Here is a 15,869-nt window from a genome sequence, read left to right as displayed (position 1 = left end):
AGTAGTTTATGGATACATGTGCACATAAGCTCTCTCTCACAGAAATTTGGCTCTTTTTATTTCATGATGGATGTAGCACTTTCCATTGTAATAAATTCTGTGCTGTAAAAGAAAAACAGACTACTGAAGTAAGCATTCATGTCATTAATAAGAGCAGTCGGTAGTTTCATGAAGTGCAGAACTGTGGGGAAAAAATCCTGTGTGCAAAAGAAAGAGTACTGGGGCCAGGCAGTGGTGCACCTGGTTAAACGCACACACCAGAGTGTTCAAGGACCCGAGTTCTAGCCCCTGGTCCCCACCTGCAGGGAAAAAGCTTCATGAGTGGTAAAGCAGAGCTGCATGTATCTCTCTGTGTCTTTCCGTCTCTATCTCCCTTCCCCTCTCAATGTTTCTCTGTCATTATCCAATAATAAAAATAAAATAAAATAATTTTAAAAAGAAAGAGTACTTTATGTGAGTTTGTTAGTCTCATGTTAGAAAAAAGGAAGTAGGAGGATTTAACATTAACTAGAGGATCTGGTAGAGAGATCTTGAGGTAGATAGTTCTATAGCTTCTTTGAGGTTCAGAAAAGTTGTACTAGTTGGATTATAAAGAACAGTGGGATGTGTCTTGGTAAATCACATCCCTGGTATATAGAATGTAACTGACTACACCTGTTTTATGATTCTTAAGAAGTCATGAAATTTGGTCTGGCAGGCAAAGAGTTACTCAGCTGGTAGTTACTCAGCTGGTATGTGCCTGTAGTTACTGCTTCAATCCAAGCACCACATGAATTGGAGTGGTATTCTACCTTCATTTTGTTATTATCTCATAATAGAAGTGTAAGAAATTGGAGGGGCTGGTGAGGGGTGGCAGGCAGTGGTACAGCAGGTTAAGTACTCACATTACAATGTGCAAGGACCCAGGATCAAACCCCTGGTCCCCACCTATGGAGAGAAAGCTTCACAAGTGGTGAAGCAGGGCTGCAGGTGTCTCTCTGTCTCTTTCCCTCTCTTCCTCCTCTAGCCCTCCCAATTTCTCTTTCTTGTCTTATAATTCAATACTTAACTAATATATAATTTTACAATGTTAGAAATTTTAAAAACTGTTTTAGATACCAAAATAACGGACTTATAATGTAATGTAGACATAGCAATTATACTAGGAGGAAAGAGCATTCATCTATGTATGTTTTCACTATTTGTCTATTTCATCTGTCTCTGCTCTAGGTTGTGATGGTCAAAGCTCCGAATAAGCTTGTTGAGATAACATTGATATGACTGTATGTTGAAGAATCTTATAGAATTAAAGCCTTTCCTTTTGGTGCTGTTTGTGGTAATGTTGTCTTATAACCTAGTATATATTTTAGATAAACCAGTCCACCTATCTTCAGATTATATGCTGCCACATGACACCCCTCACCAAGGTGTCAGCCCTCCCTATGCTGGCTCTTCACCCTCCTACCCACCCCTCTCCATGGACTATTCAGTTATTTCCCTTCTGCATCAGTCTCAGAGCTTGTCTTAATTTGACTTGGTTACTTTGATTTTTAAAAATATATTATGATCTCCCCCGCAGCACATATGCCAGAGTGATGTCATTCTCTCTCTTCCTCTCTTCACTTATCTTTCTGACTAATAAATAAAATCTTAAATAATAAAAGGCACATTCTCAATTATTATTAAATTAGAAACTAAAAGTCATTGAATGCCTTACATTTTCCATTGTTATTTCTATGTATCGGTGTATTATTTTAAAAAATGGATAAAGGAAACAAATTCCAGAAAAATTCTTTGTTTTCTTAAGAACAGTTATGGCCTCCGGAGAAGCAATGTGTTCTTAGACTGTTGCTGTGCCCATATAGATAAGGAAATTTTCACAGTCAGTGAAACTACTGTAGAATTTGTAAGAGTTTTGTCATAGAAATAAAAAATTATCTGGAACTAAAAGAATCCTGAGTCATGTGCACAACACAGTTTTAAGCTGCAGCCCACCTCATTGAAGGAAAAATGTGCCTGCCTCTCTCTCTCTCTCTCTCTCTCTCTCTCTCTCTCTCTGTGGTCCCCTCTCCCCTTCTATCCCTTTTTCCTTCTCTCATATCTATAAGGAAAAAAATTCAACTAAGACTAATGAAGCCCCAGAGATAACAAAATAATAATTAATTAATAATAGTAGTGAACTGTCTTGAGAAAGCATGTCATCATTAACCATCACAAAATACTAATTGAACATAGCATAACAAAATCAAACTAAAATAGAAAATCCATAAATGTAGAGTCAATTATTTTACAGCTAATTATCTAAGAACTCATCACAAGAAAAGGATCTTGCGTTTTAAAACTGAAAGAAAAAAAAATAGCTACAAATAAAAGACAATACCTATCTAATCTCCAATAAGCAAATATACTCAAAACAAATTAAGGAGATGGATAAATAATAGAAGGCATAAATCTCATAATAATAAACTGTTTATATCAGTCTTGGCAATGATTTCTTAAGTATAACACCAAAATCAAGCATAAAAGAAAAAATAAACAAGTGGTACTAGATAAATATTATGGACACAATATTTATATAACAAATATGTAAATTTATCTCAAATCATTAGTGTCTCCAATACCCCACTGACTTTTGTCCTTTCTAATAGTATTTTTAATCTTTTTTAGCTTATTTTTAATACTGAAGAATTGCTATATTTTCTAGTGGTAAATTGGAAGATTGTTTTAGAAATGAAAAAAAATATGTATATCACTTGGCAAAACAGCTTACTCGGATAGGGTACGTGCTCTTGTCATGTGTAAGACCAAAGTTTAAACCCAGCCCCCGCCATATTGAATGAAGCATTTTGTGCTGTGTTGCTTTTATCTCTGTCTCTTTATCCTCTTTTTCTGGGAATAAAACATGTTGGCCTGAAGCTATGAAGCCTCAGTGAGGAAGAAAGACAGGTAACTCTAATTACAGGGGAAAAGAAGAAGAAGAAGAAGAAGAAAGAGTTGGGAGTTGGGCAGCGGGTTAAGCACACGTGGCTCAAAGTGCAAGGACCTGCATAAGGATCCCGGGACTCCCCACCTGCAGGGGAGTCGCTTCACAGGCAGTAAAGCAGGTCTGCAGGTGTCTATATTTCTCTCCCCCTCTCTGTCTTCCCCTCATATCTACATTTCTCTCTGTCCTATACAACAATGACATCAATAACCACAACAATAATAACTACAACAACAATGAAAAACAACAAGGGCAACTAAAGGGAAAATAAATAAATATAAAAAAACAAACAAATAAATAATAATACACTTAAGGATTTAATAATTTTTCAAGATAATCACCGAGGTGAAATAAAGTGGAAAGTTTATTTGCATTTTACTAAGTTTTGATTCAACTAGAAGAAGATGCTGCTATAACATTCAGACTACTTAGGAGTCAAACTATTCTGACTTTGATCAGGTTGAAAGTGTGAACAATTAAATGTTCTATCTTCGCTGAAGCTGTTGCAGCATTCACAAGGGAAAACACAGAACCAGAAATCCTATTAATCTCATGTTTACATAATAGAAAAACCAGAGCAAAAAGACTATAGAGATTTAAATCCCAAATGGTAATAAGGCAAAATAAAACAACTTGTCCATATCGTGAAGCTACCAGAGATTTTTTTTTAAAAAGGCCGGCTCAGCACAGGTAAGTTTTTGAGTCACTCAATTTAAAGGATGAAAAAAAGACAATGTCTTACTCTGGGAAGAGAATGGGATCAAGTGTTTAGAAAAGCATTCAGTATTAACCTCAGTTACTACCTTTGATGAACCGTCTGCAAGATGATGACAATAAGAATTATTTCATCTTAAACGAGGTGATTCAGATTCATTTATCAATTAACTTTACTTGTATATATCATAACCAGAACTAGAAAGGAAATTTTAATCCCTGTAAAAGTATATATACACACATATATATATGTATTTGCATATACATGATTTTTATCACAATTCAAGTATGTATTTGTGTAAATTCAATCTAGTGTTGAATACCAACAATAATGAATCAACTCTAAAACATAATGAAACCACTCACCACCCATAATTAAGCTTTAAGAGTGGTGGAGCAATGCTGAATCATAACTCTCTCTTCCTCTCCCTCTCCCGCTCCCTCTCCCTCTCCCACTCCTACTCCCTTTCCCAGTAGCAAAAAGGAAAAAAATTAGCCTCCAAGAACGGTGGCATTGTACAGGCAAGGAGACCTTTTCTAATACTGTTGTCTTTGAAAACAACAGAAAAAAATGGAATAATGACACGGTATCCTTTAAAAGGAGAGACTCAGCAATTTGGTGTGATGATTATTACTCCTTTATAGAAAATGATAACCTGGCATTCAAGGCAGAGAGAGATGTATAGAAATGCCAATGTCAAGAGAGCAAGTTTAAGAAGATAACAGGCAGATCTGACAATATATCTCTGGAATATGAGAAATAGGAAGTTGAATTAAGTCTGTGTCCCACACGTTGGACTTTGTGTCTGTGTTATCTCCAAAGCCTTCTCCATGTTTTTGTCACTGCAGCTGGACAGGAAGGAGCCTTACTCCTCCCCTGAGGAAAAAATGTCAATGTCGTAATAAAATTCTGGTCCCACAATCTCTCTCTAATGGTTCATAGTTCCCCACATCTTATCATCAATCCGATTGTGTACTTAAAAGCAAAATGAATTTTTGTTGAATATTATGTTGATCTATGGCACACTTGATTGTAAGCACAAACTCTTTACTGAGATGGTGCTTAGAAATTTTGAGATCTAAACATTCTTAAGTAATATAAATATCCAGTGTTATTTAGGTGGCACTGTAAAATGTCCTAGAATAAGAGAAGATTTAAAATTGGCAGTGAAGTTCAAATAGGACCATGTCTTTCCTCAACTCCGGGGGTGACATTTATTTTTTCTGACTTTCCAAGTACTCATAGACAAAAATCATAGAAAAATTAAACAGGGGATACTTCTCCTCCAAAATGAATTAAGAATTATTTTCTAATTTTTACTTAATGAATCGGACCTACTTTGAACTACATCATGGTAGATGTCAACTGAATCAGACTGGAGCCCAAGCAAAGTTGGGTGGTAGTCTCAGAAGTAGATATTTTACCTCTCCACAGGCACCTTGCTCTCAAATAAGGCAGTTGTGCTGTATGTAGTGTGATATGTTAGCACCAGAGGAAATACCTCAAGCAGGTCAATCTTGGGAACTCCATGCTTAAGGCTCTTGGTTTGATCCCAAATGTCTCATAAGACAGAGGACTGCTCTAAATGATGTCTTCCTCACTTGAAATCTGTATCCTATATAAAGTAATTATGTCTTAAACATATTATAAACAAAATCAGATTTTATCTGCATTTTGGGCAAACATATAAATCTTTAATGTGTAAATGAACCAAACAGGAAGATAAATCATCTATTAAAGTGAGAAGTTTTATGCTGAACTAAAAAGTGCTTACCGACCTTTGAAATGTATGATACATTTGTGAGAATGAATACTCAGTGTGACATTGGGAAATTCGATTCTTAACAAGGTGCTTGACTAGGGGCAGGGAGGTCGCACACCAGCTTGAGTGCATATAGTACAAAGCACAAGGATCCCAGTTCCAGCCCCAGCTCCGCGCCTACTAGGTAGGGGGTCACTTCACAAGTGGTGAAGCAAGTCTACAGGTGTCCATCTTTCTCTCCCCTTCTCTATTTCCCCCTCCTCTCTCAATTTATCTGCCCTATCCAATGGAGAAAAAAAAATGGCCACCAGGAGCAGTGGATTCATAGTGTAGTTACAGAACCCCATCAATAACCCTGGAGGAGTAAACAAAACAAAACATAGGAGCTTGGCAATAAACTGAAAGACACTTTGAATTTGTATTTATGTGGAGAGCTTTATAAACCTAATATGAGAATAACTTAGTTTACCTTAATGATCTCAAACCTAACCATCCCCTAAACATTAAATTAAATTTTGTTCTTTTTTATTTTAAATTTCTTTATTGGGGAATTAATGTCTTCCATTCAACAGTAAATACAATAGTTTATACATGCATACCATTTCCCAGTTTTCCATATAACAATACAATCCCAACTAGGTCTTCTGTCATCCTTTTTGGACCTGTATTCTGCCTCTCCCCCTACCCACCCACCCCAGAGTCGTTTACTTTGGTCAAATATGTCAATTCCAGTTGAGGTTCTACTTGTGTTTTCTCTTCTGATCTTGTTTTTCCATTTCTGCCTGAGAGTGAGACCATCCCATTTTCATCCTTCTGTTTCTGACTTATTTCACTTAACATGAATTCAAGATTGGCTGAAAATGGTGAAGTCAGCATTTTTAATAGCTGAGTAGTATTCCATTGTGTATATATACCACAACTTGCTCAGCCACTCATCTGTTGTTGGGCACCTGGGTTGTTTCCAGGTTTTGACTATTACAAATTGTGCTGCTAAGAACACATGTGTACACAGATCTTTCGGGATGAGTGTGTTGGGTTCCTTAGGATATATCACCAAGAGAGGAATTGCAGGATCATAGGGTAGGTCTATTTCTAGCTTTCAGAGAATTCTCCAGACTGTTCTCCACAGAGGTTGGACCAATTTACACCAATTTACCACCAGCAGTACAAAAGGGTTCCTTTGACCCCACAACCTCTCCAGCATTTGTTGCTGTTACCTTTTCTGATGTATGAAATTCTCATAGGAGTGAAGTGATATCACATTGTTATCTTTATTTGCATTCCTCTGACAATCAAAGACTTGGGGCATTTTTTATGTGTTTCTCACCTTTTGGATCTCTTCTGTGGTAAATATTCTGTCCATGTCCTCTCCCCATTTTTGGATGGAATCATTAGTTTTCTTGTTGTTGAGTTTGGCAAGCTCTTTATATATTTTGGTTACTAAACTCTTGTCTGATGTATTGCATGTAAAGATTTTCTCCCATTCTGAGAGTGGTTTTTTGGTTTGGGTAGTGGTTTCTTTTGCTGTGCAGAAGCTTATTAATTTGATGTAGACCCATAGGTTTATGTTTGCCTTAGTGTTCTTTGTAATTGTATTCGTTTCATTAAAGATGTCTTTAAAATTTATGCAGAAAAGAGTTCTACCAATATTTTCCTCTAAGTATCTGATAGTTTCTGGTCTAAGATTCAAGTACTTGATCTACTTGGAATTTACTTTTGTATTTGGTGCAATATAGTGGTTCAGTTTCATTCTTCTGCATGTTTCAACCCATTGTTTCCAACACCATTTGTTGAAGAGACTCTGCTTTCCCCATTTAATAGTCTGGGTAGCTTTGTCAAATATTTGATGTCCATAGGTATGGGGGCTTACTTCTGGACTCTCAATTCTATTCCACTGGTCAGTGTGTCTATTCATGTTCCAGTACCAAGCAGTTTTGATGACAATGGCCCTACAGTACAATTTGAGATCTAGGAGTGTGATGCTGCTGATTCTGTTCTTTCTTCTCAAGATTGTTTTGGAAATTCTAGGTATTTTCTGCTTCCAGATAAACATTTTTAGCATTTGTTCTATTCTCCTAAAAAATGTGGTTGGAATCTTGATGGGGATAGCATTACATTTGTAGATGGCTCTGGGTAGTATATTCATTTTGATGATGTTAATTCTTCCAAACCATGAACATGGAATATCTTTCCACTTCTTTGTGTCTTTTTCAATTTCCTTGAGTAGTGACTCATAATTTTCAGTATATAAGTATTTTACTTTTTTGGTTAGGTTTATTCCTAGATATTTTATTGTTTTTTTGTTGTTATAGTAAAAGGAATTGATTTCTGGATTTCAACTTCTTCTAACTTAGTGTTTGCATAGAGGAATGCCACTGACTTTTGAATGTTAATTTTGTAGCCTGATGTCTTACTATATTGCCTGATGATATCCAAAAGCTTCTTGCTGGATTTCTTAGGTTTTTCTATGTATACTATCATGTCATCTACAAATAGGAAGAGTTTGATTTCTTCTCTTTCAATCTGTATCCCTTTAATTCCTTGTTCCTGCCTGATTTCTATGGCAAGAATTTCCAACACTATGTTGAATAATAATGGTGATAGTGGGCAGCCCTGTCTAGTACCTGATCTGAGAGGAAATGCTTCCAGTTTTTCACCATTGAGTATGATGTGGGCTGTAGGTTTGCTATATATAGACTCCACTATCTTCAGGAATTTTCCATATATTCCCATTTTTGTAGTGTTTTGATCATAAAAGGATATTGTATTTTGTCAAAGGCTTTCTCTGCATCTATTGATATGACCATGTGAATTTTTTCTTTTTTTTAATTTTTGCCATCAATGTTATCTCTGGGGTTCTATGTATACAAAATTCCTGATAGCCATGTTTTTATCAATGAGAGACAGAGAGAAGATGAGAGGGAGGGAGATGAAAAGAGAGAAAGACCTATAGCTCTGCTCCAATGTTTATAAAACTTCCCTCTAATTGGGGACCAGGATCTTGAACATGGCTTTTGTGTGTGATAACATGTGCACTCTACCAGGTGAATAACCTTCTGTCCCTTCTTATCTGTTTCTTACAGTACTTGCCTGTCACTAATTGGTGGAAAATATTATATATTAAATAATATCTGTATGTGATGAGTTAATATCATAGTCTATTCCTTTAAAAATGGTCTTTATGCATGACATACCTAATCAGAAGTATATCCATTGATAAAGATTAAGTACACGCTTAATAAGAACAACAATTATCTCATTGGTGGTGAAATGTGCTAAGTGTTCACAGTGAAAACACTATTTAATCTGTGTGTAATCTCTAAAGAGGAGGCAACTTCACATTGACATTCTCTCTAAAAAATGTGAACTAGAGAAATTCTAACAGTAAATACTACTATTATAAGTAGCATTTCTTAATTTATATTTAGTTGGATATATATTGAATACTGTTTATTTCAAAGGGTTCTGGCATTTACTCTTTCAACATTTGTTGAGAGGCAGATAGGGATGTAAGTTAACTATTATGATAAGAAGACAGATTAATTTATGTGCTACCATTTTCTTCTTCCACAAACAGGAATCAGAGCCATGGGTACTGGGAACTGCACTGTGTTTACAGAATTCATGCTCTCAGGACTTTCCAGCAGGCAGGATGTACAATGTGGACTCTTTGTGCTTTTTCTGCTAGTCTATGGCATCACCGTCATTGCCAACGTAGGGATGATCCTGTTGATCAGGGTAGACTCCAGACTCCACACACCCATGTACTTCTTCCTGAGCAATCTGTCTTTCTGTGATCTCTGCTCTTCCACCAGTGTCTCCATCAAGATGCTTGCTGATTTCTTCTCTGAGCACAAAAAGATTTCATATCCACTATGTGCTATCCAGATGTATTTCTGGGGATCCTTCACAGATACAGAATGCCTCATGTTGGCTGTCATGGCTTATGACCGCTACGTAGCTATTTGCAACCCACTGCTTTATACAGTTGTCGTGTCCAGGAGAATCTGTACCCAACTAGTAAGTGTAGCCTACATGACTGGTTTTGTGGATACAGCAATCCACACTTGTCTTATCTTTCAATTATCTTTCTGCAGTTCTAATGTCATCAACCACTTCTTCTGTGACATTCCACCTTTGTTAGCTCTCTCCTCCTCAGACACAACAATTAATGAACTACTGTTATTAACTCTGGCTAGCATTATCCTGGCATGCAGCATCTTCCCCATCCTCCTCTCCTACAGCTGCATCCTTACTACCATCCTCAGGATGAAGTCAGCTGAGGGGAGACGCAAGGCCTTCTCTACCTGTGCCTCCCACCTAACTGCCGTGGTCATATTTGTGGGCACACTCGTCTACATGTATTTCAAACCCAGCTCAAGTGACTCCATGGAACAGGACAAAATGGCCTCTGTTTTCTACTCAATCGTCATCCCTATGTTAAACCCACTGATCTACAGCCTAAGGAATAAAGATGTGAAAGACGCCCTGAAGAAGCAATCAGCACTGGTTAAACCACGATGAGACCACACACCATTCTGCTCCATTACATTCAAGCACAGATCCTGAGGACTGAAGTTCAGACAGCAAGCACAGTTTCTTTTCTTTTTTAATTTTTTAAACGTATTTTTATTTGTCAGAAACTGAGAGGGTAGGAAGAGATATAGAGAGAACTGCAGCACTGCTTCACTACTTGCAAAACTCCACCACCACCCCCCGTAGTTGGGGACCAGGGATTTGAACCTGGGTCCTTGAGCACTGTAAGATGTGTGTTCAACCAGGTACACCACCACCTAGCCCCCACAGTTTCTTCAATACCCACAAAACAATCTCCTAGATATATAACTTCATTAGCTACAGTTTTTCCAAAATCAGTTAAGAGAAAAATTTATTACTGACTTTGTATTTTTTGTTATCACTGGGACAAGTCACACAGAGATGGGGGAGAAAGAAAGAGAGAGACAGAGAGATAGAGAGACAGGAGAGAACCACAGCATAAAAACTTCCCTCAATATGGTGGTTTCCAGACTTAAACTCAGGATTCATACATGGAAAAGCAGAACATTTTTCAAATGATGTGTCCTGTTGGCCCTATTATTGACATAACCCTCCTTCCAAATTAAAGAAATGATGATATATTCACTTTCCTGCTTTATATATGGGGCTTTTAAATTAATGTTTTGTCTGTCTTTCTGTATGTCCTGGTGAGATATCATGAATTAAATAATTCTGCATCCACATCCCTTCAATTTTTTTTAGCACGACTGCAGTTTTTCTAAAAATTAATTTAGGATTTCAAAATGTGATGTATTAATATTTGTGTTGTATTTGCTTCTATCCTTCCAGTGTGCCTTATAAATGTTCCATCACACTATTCAGTAAGTAAATATAAATATGCAAAATCTTCTGCCCTACCTTACTATTCCAAAACCAAGAGGTTCTCACCTTAATAAGCATGTATATATTGGGAGTTACCAGTGGAATAATGCTCCCAGATCTCTTAATAGGCATATAGCCAAAGCAATCTACATATTTAATATGATTCTTACAGAAAAAATGAAGACATTCACAGATGTACTAAAGTAATCTTAACATTGTATACGGAAGTAGCAAGATTCTGAATAACCAACACTGTCATGAGAAAGCAGAACAAAAATTAAATCATCACACTTTTTATTTTCAAATTATATTGCAAAGCAATAACAGTCAAATAGTATGGCATAACAAAAGCAGCTATCAAAAGTGAAAACTCACAAATGTAGAATAAATCAATTTATAACCGAGCATCCTAGAATAAACAATGCAAATAAAGATCTCCTTAATTTGGGGGAGACGAAAAGATAGGCACAAAGCCAAAGACTCAAGACTTTCATCTCACATCAACAATAAACATCTACTTAATATACATTAAAGAATTAAATAAAGGTGTGAAGCTATAAAGCTTCTAGCATAAAATTTAAGGCATAAATTCTTGACATTAATCTTGACAGTGACTTGGTTTTTTGTAATATGACACCAAGATCAAGGACATAAAAAAAAATAAATCACATGGGACTAAATCAGACTTATGCATAATCAAGGGATGTCATCAAGAAAATGAAAATGTAGCTTACAAAATTCAAGAAGACTTGCGTCCTTTTTTTTTGAGATTCCTTTTTTTTAAAAATTTATTTATAAAATGGAAATGTTGGCAAGACTCTAGGATAAGAGGGGTACATTTCCACATAATTCCCACCACCAGAACTCCATATCCCATCCCCTCCCTTGATAGCTTTCCTATGCTTTATCCCAGGATCATTATGGGGTGCAGAAGGTGGAAGATCTGGCTTCTGTCATTGCTTCTCTGCTGAACATGGGGGTTGGTAGGTTGATCATACTCCCAGCTTGTCTCTCTCTTCCTAGTGAGGCAGGGCTCTGAGGAGGTAGGGCTCCAGGACACATTGGTAGGGTCGTCTGCCCAGGGAGCATTAATTCTTAAAGCCAGGGGTCCTTAGGTACCCAGTTTCATAACTATATAATTGGCATTGTGAAGCTCTCTTAATCCATTCATTCATCCATTCTTTTACCGATAAACATCCCTTTGATTCTAGTCTGATGTCACTATGAATTCTGTTAAAATTACTGTATTATGAGTTTATACTTCTTGAGACTAAGCCTAGAATGACATGGAAATAGTTTTTTCCTTTTTTTGTTTTATTTTATTATTTTTTTATTTATTTATTCCCTTTTGTTGCCCTTGTTGTTTTATTGTTGCCGTTGTTGGATAGGACAGAGAGAAATGGAGAGAGGAGGGGAAGACAGAGAGGGGGGAGAGAAAGACAGATACCTGCCGACCTGCTTCACTGCTTGCAATCTGACCTCCTGCAGGTGGGGAGCCTGGGGCTCAGACTGGGATCCTTACACCAGCCCTTTGTGCTTTGCACCATGTGTGCTTAACCCTTTGCCCTTTAACCACCCAGCCCCCAAATTAGTTTTTCTATAATATACTACATCTCTATCAATTAAAACTCATTCTATACTTAAGCATAGAAAGAACAGACAGTACGTCTCCTAGAGACACGTGTCAAAAATTTGAAAAAATCCTCAGTAAGAAACAACTACCAACTTTCTTGCTTTTTAGAAATCTGCTTTCAAACAAATCTCATTATCTTTTAGCAGTGAACCAGTCTTTTCTACTCCAACAAGCTGGGAAGGTGAATATTATTTACAAATAGGATAGCTTTAGTTCAGTGTATAGCTAAAATTAAAAAGCAATCAATGTACCCTAGCAAAGTGATCAGCATAATTAGTATTAGAAAACAAATTGTTCATTTATCAGTATAAATAATAATTCAGATAGAATCGATTAAATTAAAGGTTTATTTGAATTCCATTAGATGTTGATTTGACTGGATATAGTGTAGACTTATGACATGAAGTAATCAGGTTATAAACAGATTTTTTTTCTTTCCAAGCATTGACAATTTAATTCAAGTGTGAAGGATTAAAAGTTCACCTCTGCTCAAGTTGTAGTAAAATTCACAGGGGAAAATACAGAATTGGAGATCCAGCTAATCACATGTTTTTATGACAATTCTGAGAGCAGAGAATAGAGATTTAAATCCCAAATGTTATTAAGGAAAAATAAAATGCAATTTGTTCAGCTTCTTGAGACAGGCTCAGAAACACACTCTCATCACAGGCAGGATTCCGAGCTTCTAATCTGGAAGAATGAAAGAAAATAATGTCTTATAATTGGAAAAGCAAGGGATTGAATATTTAGAAAACTGTGAGTGAACACTATCATTCACTTCCTTTGGTTAATTCTTTGCAGTGTGATAGCTAAAACAATAATAATAACAAGATTTTGTGTTAAGAGGGTGACTCCCATTCATGTGGACAAGAAATCAGTCAGTTTTAACTGCATGTATCATAAACAAATTAGACAGAACTTTGTAAATCACTATGCGAGAAAGGGTCTATGCAACTTAAGCATTTATCCAATTTGGTTTTATTTTACAAGTCCTATCTGATATGTAAGACCAGAGGTGTGAATTTGTGTAAGTTATATTTAGCACAAAAGCAAAGGCGGGGGTAGATACCATGATAGTTATGCAATGAGACTCTCATGTCTGAGGCTTCAAAAATCCCAGACACAATTCCCAGAACCACCATAAGCCAGAGCTGAACAGTGCTCTGGTAAAAATAATAATAATAAATTAAGCTCATAAATATTAAAAAAGACAACACTATTTAATGAAGTCTAAAATGTCATCATGCCACTCCTCACCTATATCATAATTCCCATTGATCAAAAGAAACAAACTTGCAAAATAAAATAAGTCTGAATTTCAAAGTTATCTTTATTACTTCTTTTCACGCCTCTTCTCCTTTTTGAGAAATAAGCAAGTTAGCTTTAAAATATAAAGAGCTGGGAGCATATGTAGGGTATTGGTAGATCAAGAAATGATATAATTTTAAAAGGAGTGATTCAGGATGCCAATGAAATGACTTCCTTGAATAGTGTGCTGCTTGGCCATGACCCAGGTCAGAGTCCACCACATTGAAGGAAGTTTTGGTCCTGTGGTCTCTTTCACTTTCTACCTCTATCAATAAATAAATAAATAAATAAATAAATAGGAAGAGTTAGGGGCCGGGCGGTGGCACACCTGCTTGAGCACACATGTTACAATGCCCAAGGACCCAGGTTCAAGACCCCAGTCCCCACCTGCAGGTGGAAAGCTTTGAAAGTGGTGAAGCAGGGTTGCAGGCATCTCTCTATCTTTCTCTCTCTTTTTCTCTCTACTACCCCTTTCCCTCTCAATTTCAGGTTGCCTCTGTCTAGTAAATAAATAAAAGATAGTAAAGAAATTAATAAAGAAAAGTCACAGTGATAATATTTAGCAATTTTCCATGGGTATGACTGTTCCTTTATTAAAAAATAATGACAGACACTCAAAGAAAAAAAGAAAGAGACGAAACACACAAATGCCAAGAGAACAAATCTCAGAGGTTAACAGATAAATCTAATAAACCATCTCTGGATGGGAGTCAGGTGGTAGCGCAGCGGGTTAAGCGCAGGTGGTGCAAAGCACAAGGACCGGTGTAAGGATCCTGGTTCCAGCCCCCGGCTCCCCACCTGCAGGGGAGTCGCTTCACAGGCGCTGAAGCAAGTGTGCAGGTGTCTATCTTTCTCTCTCCTTCTCTGTCTTCCCCTTCTTTCTTCATTTCTCTCTGTCCTATCCAACAACGACAACATCAATAACTACAACAACAACAAAAAAAATCTCTGGCACAGCAGAAACAAGGATATGGTTTAACCCATGTGAGATCCTGTAGATTCTATGTCTGTACTGTAGCCAAAATCATGTCCAGCTTTCTAGGTTACTGGTGGGGCCCTGACTTAAGGAAGAATGATCTCATTCCTTAGGATGAGGAGCAGGACCCAGAATCTCAACTGAACATCTGAAATTAAGGTGTCACTGGAGTCATGTGGCAGCACACCCCCCTTCTAATAGTGAATTTGCTTCCCTGGACTTCCAGAAGAACGGTGAGAGTTCCTGGCTGAAACGTCTATTTTCTGCTTTAAGTCTCTTGGAAGTCTAACTTCAAACTTGTCTTTCTATCTGTTTTTGGTCGTATTTCCTACTTTTCTTGTGCCAATAAGAGACATTCTTAGTGTTCTTTCTATCTATCTATTTATCTAGCTATCTGTTTATCTATCTATCCTTATCACTTCTCTGAAGAAGTGAGAAGTCTTATCTCAGGTTCCTATAAAAATGAAAATTGAAGTACTTCTTCCCACTCTTCACTGTGAATGAGAGATCATTAAAACGTCCTCCATGGGGAGCGTGGCAGTAGTACAGCCGGTTGAGCGCACATGGCACAAAGCCTAAGGATCCTGGTTGGAGCCCCCAGCTCCCCACCTGCAGGGGAGTCTCTTCACAGGCAGTGAAGCAGGTCTGCAGGTGTCTTTCTCTCCCCCTCTCTGTCTCCCCCTCCCCTCTCCATTTCTCTCTGTCTTAGCCAACAACAATAATAACAACAACTACGATAAACAACAAGGGCAACAAAAAGGGGGAAGGGAATAAATAAATAAATATTTTTAAAAAGAAAAAAAAAGTCTGCCTCAAAGCAATTACAGAAGCCAAACCTCCCATCTTCTGCACTCCATAATGACCCTGGCTCCATGCTTCCAGCAGGATAAAGAATAGGAAAGCTTTGGGGGCCCGGCGTTAGCACAGCGGGTTAAGCGCACATGGCACAAAGTTCATGAACCCGCGGAAGGATCCTGGTTCGAGCCCCCACCTCCCCACCAGCAGGGGAGTCACTCTACAAGTGGTGAAGCATGTCTGCAAGTGTCTATAGTTCTCTTCCCATCTCTGTCTTCACTTCTCTCTTGATTTCTCTCTGTCCTATCCAACAACAATAATAATAATAACCACAACAAC

The 15,869-nt window shown here is 37.3% G+C and overlaps 1 protein-coding gene across 1 annotated transcript; it reads left to right on the top strand.

Annotated features, from left to right (window-relative positions):
* The first annotated feature begins 9,027 nt into the window (after positions 1-9,027).
* LOC103109593 (olfactory receptor 5AP2-like) lies at positions 9,028-9,963 on the top strand. Its single transcript, XM_007518701.1, has one exon. The coding sequence runs from the start codon at positions 9,028-9,030 to the stop codon at positions 9,961-9,963; it is 936 nt and encodes a 311-aa protein (XP_007518763.1).
* Positions 9,964-15,869: the final 5,906 nt, after the last annotated feature.

The sequence above is a fragment of the Erinaceus europaeus genome, chromosome 17 (genome assembly GCF_950295315.1).
Source record: "Erinaceus europaeus chromosome 17, mEriEur2.1, whole genome shotgun sequence".
Lineage (NCBI taxonomy): Eukaryota > Metazoa > Chordata > Mammalia > Eulipotyphla > Erinaceidae > Erinaceus > Erinaceus europaeus.
The sequence above is the reverse complement of the archived record's forward strand: the minus strand, read 5'-3'. Positions and strand labels throughout refer to the sequence as shown.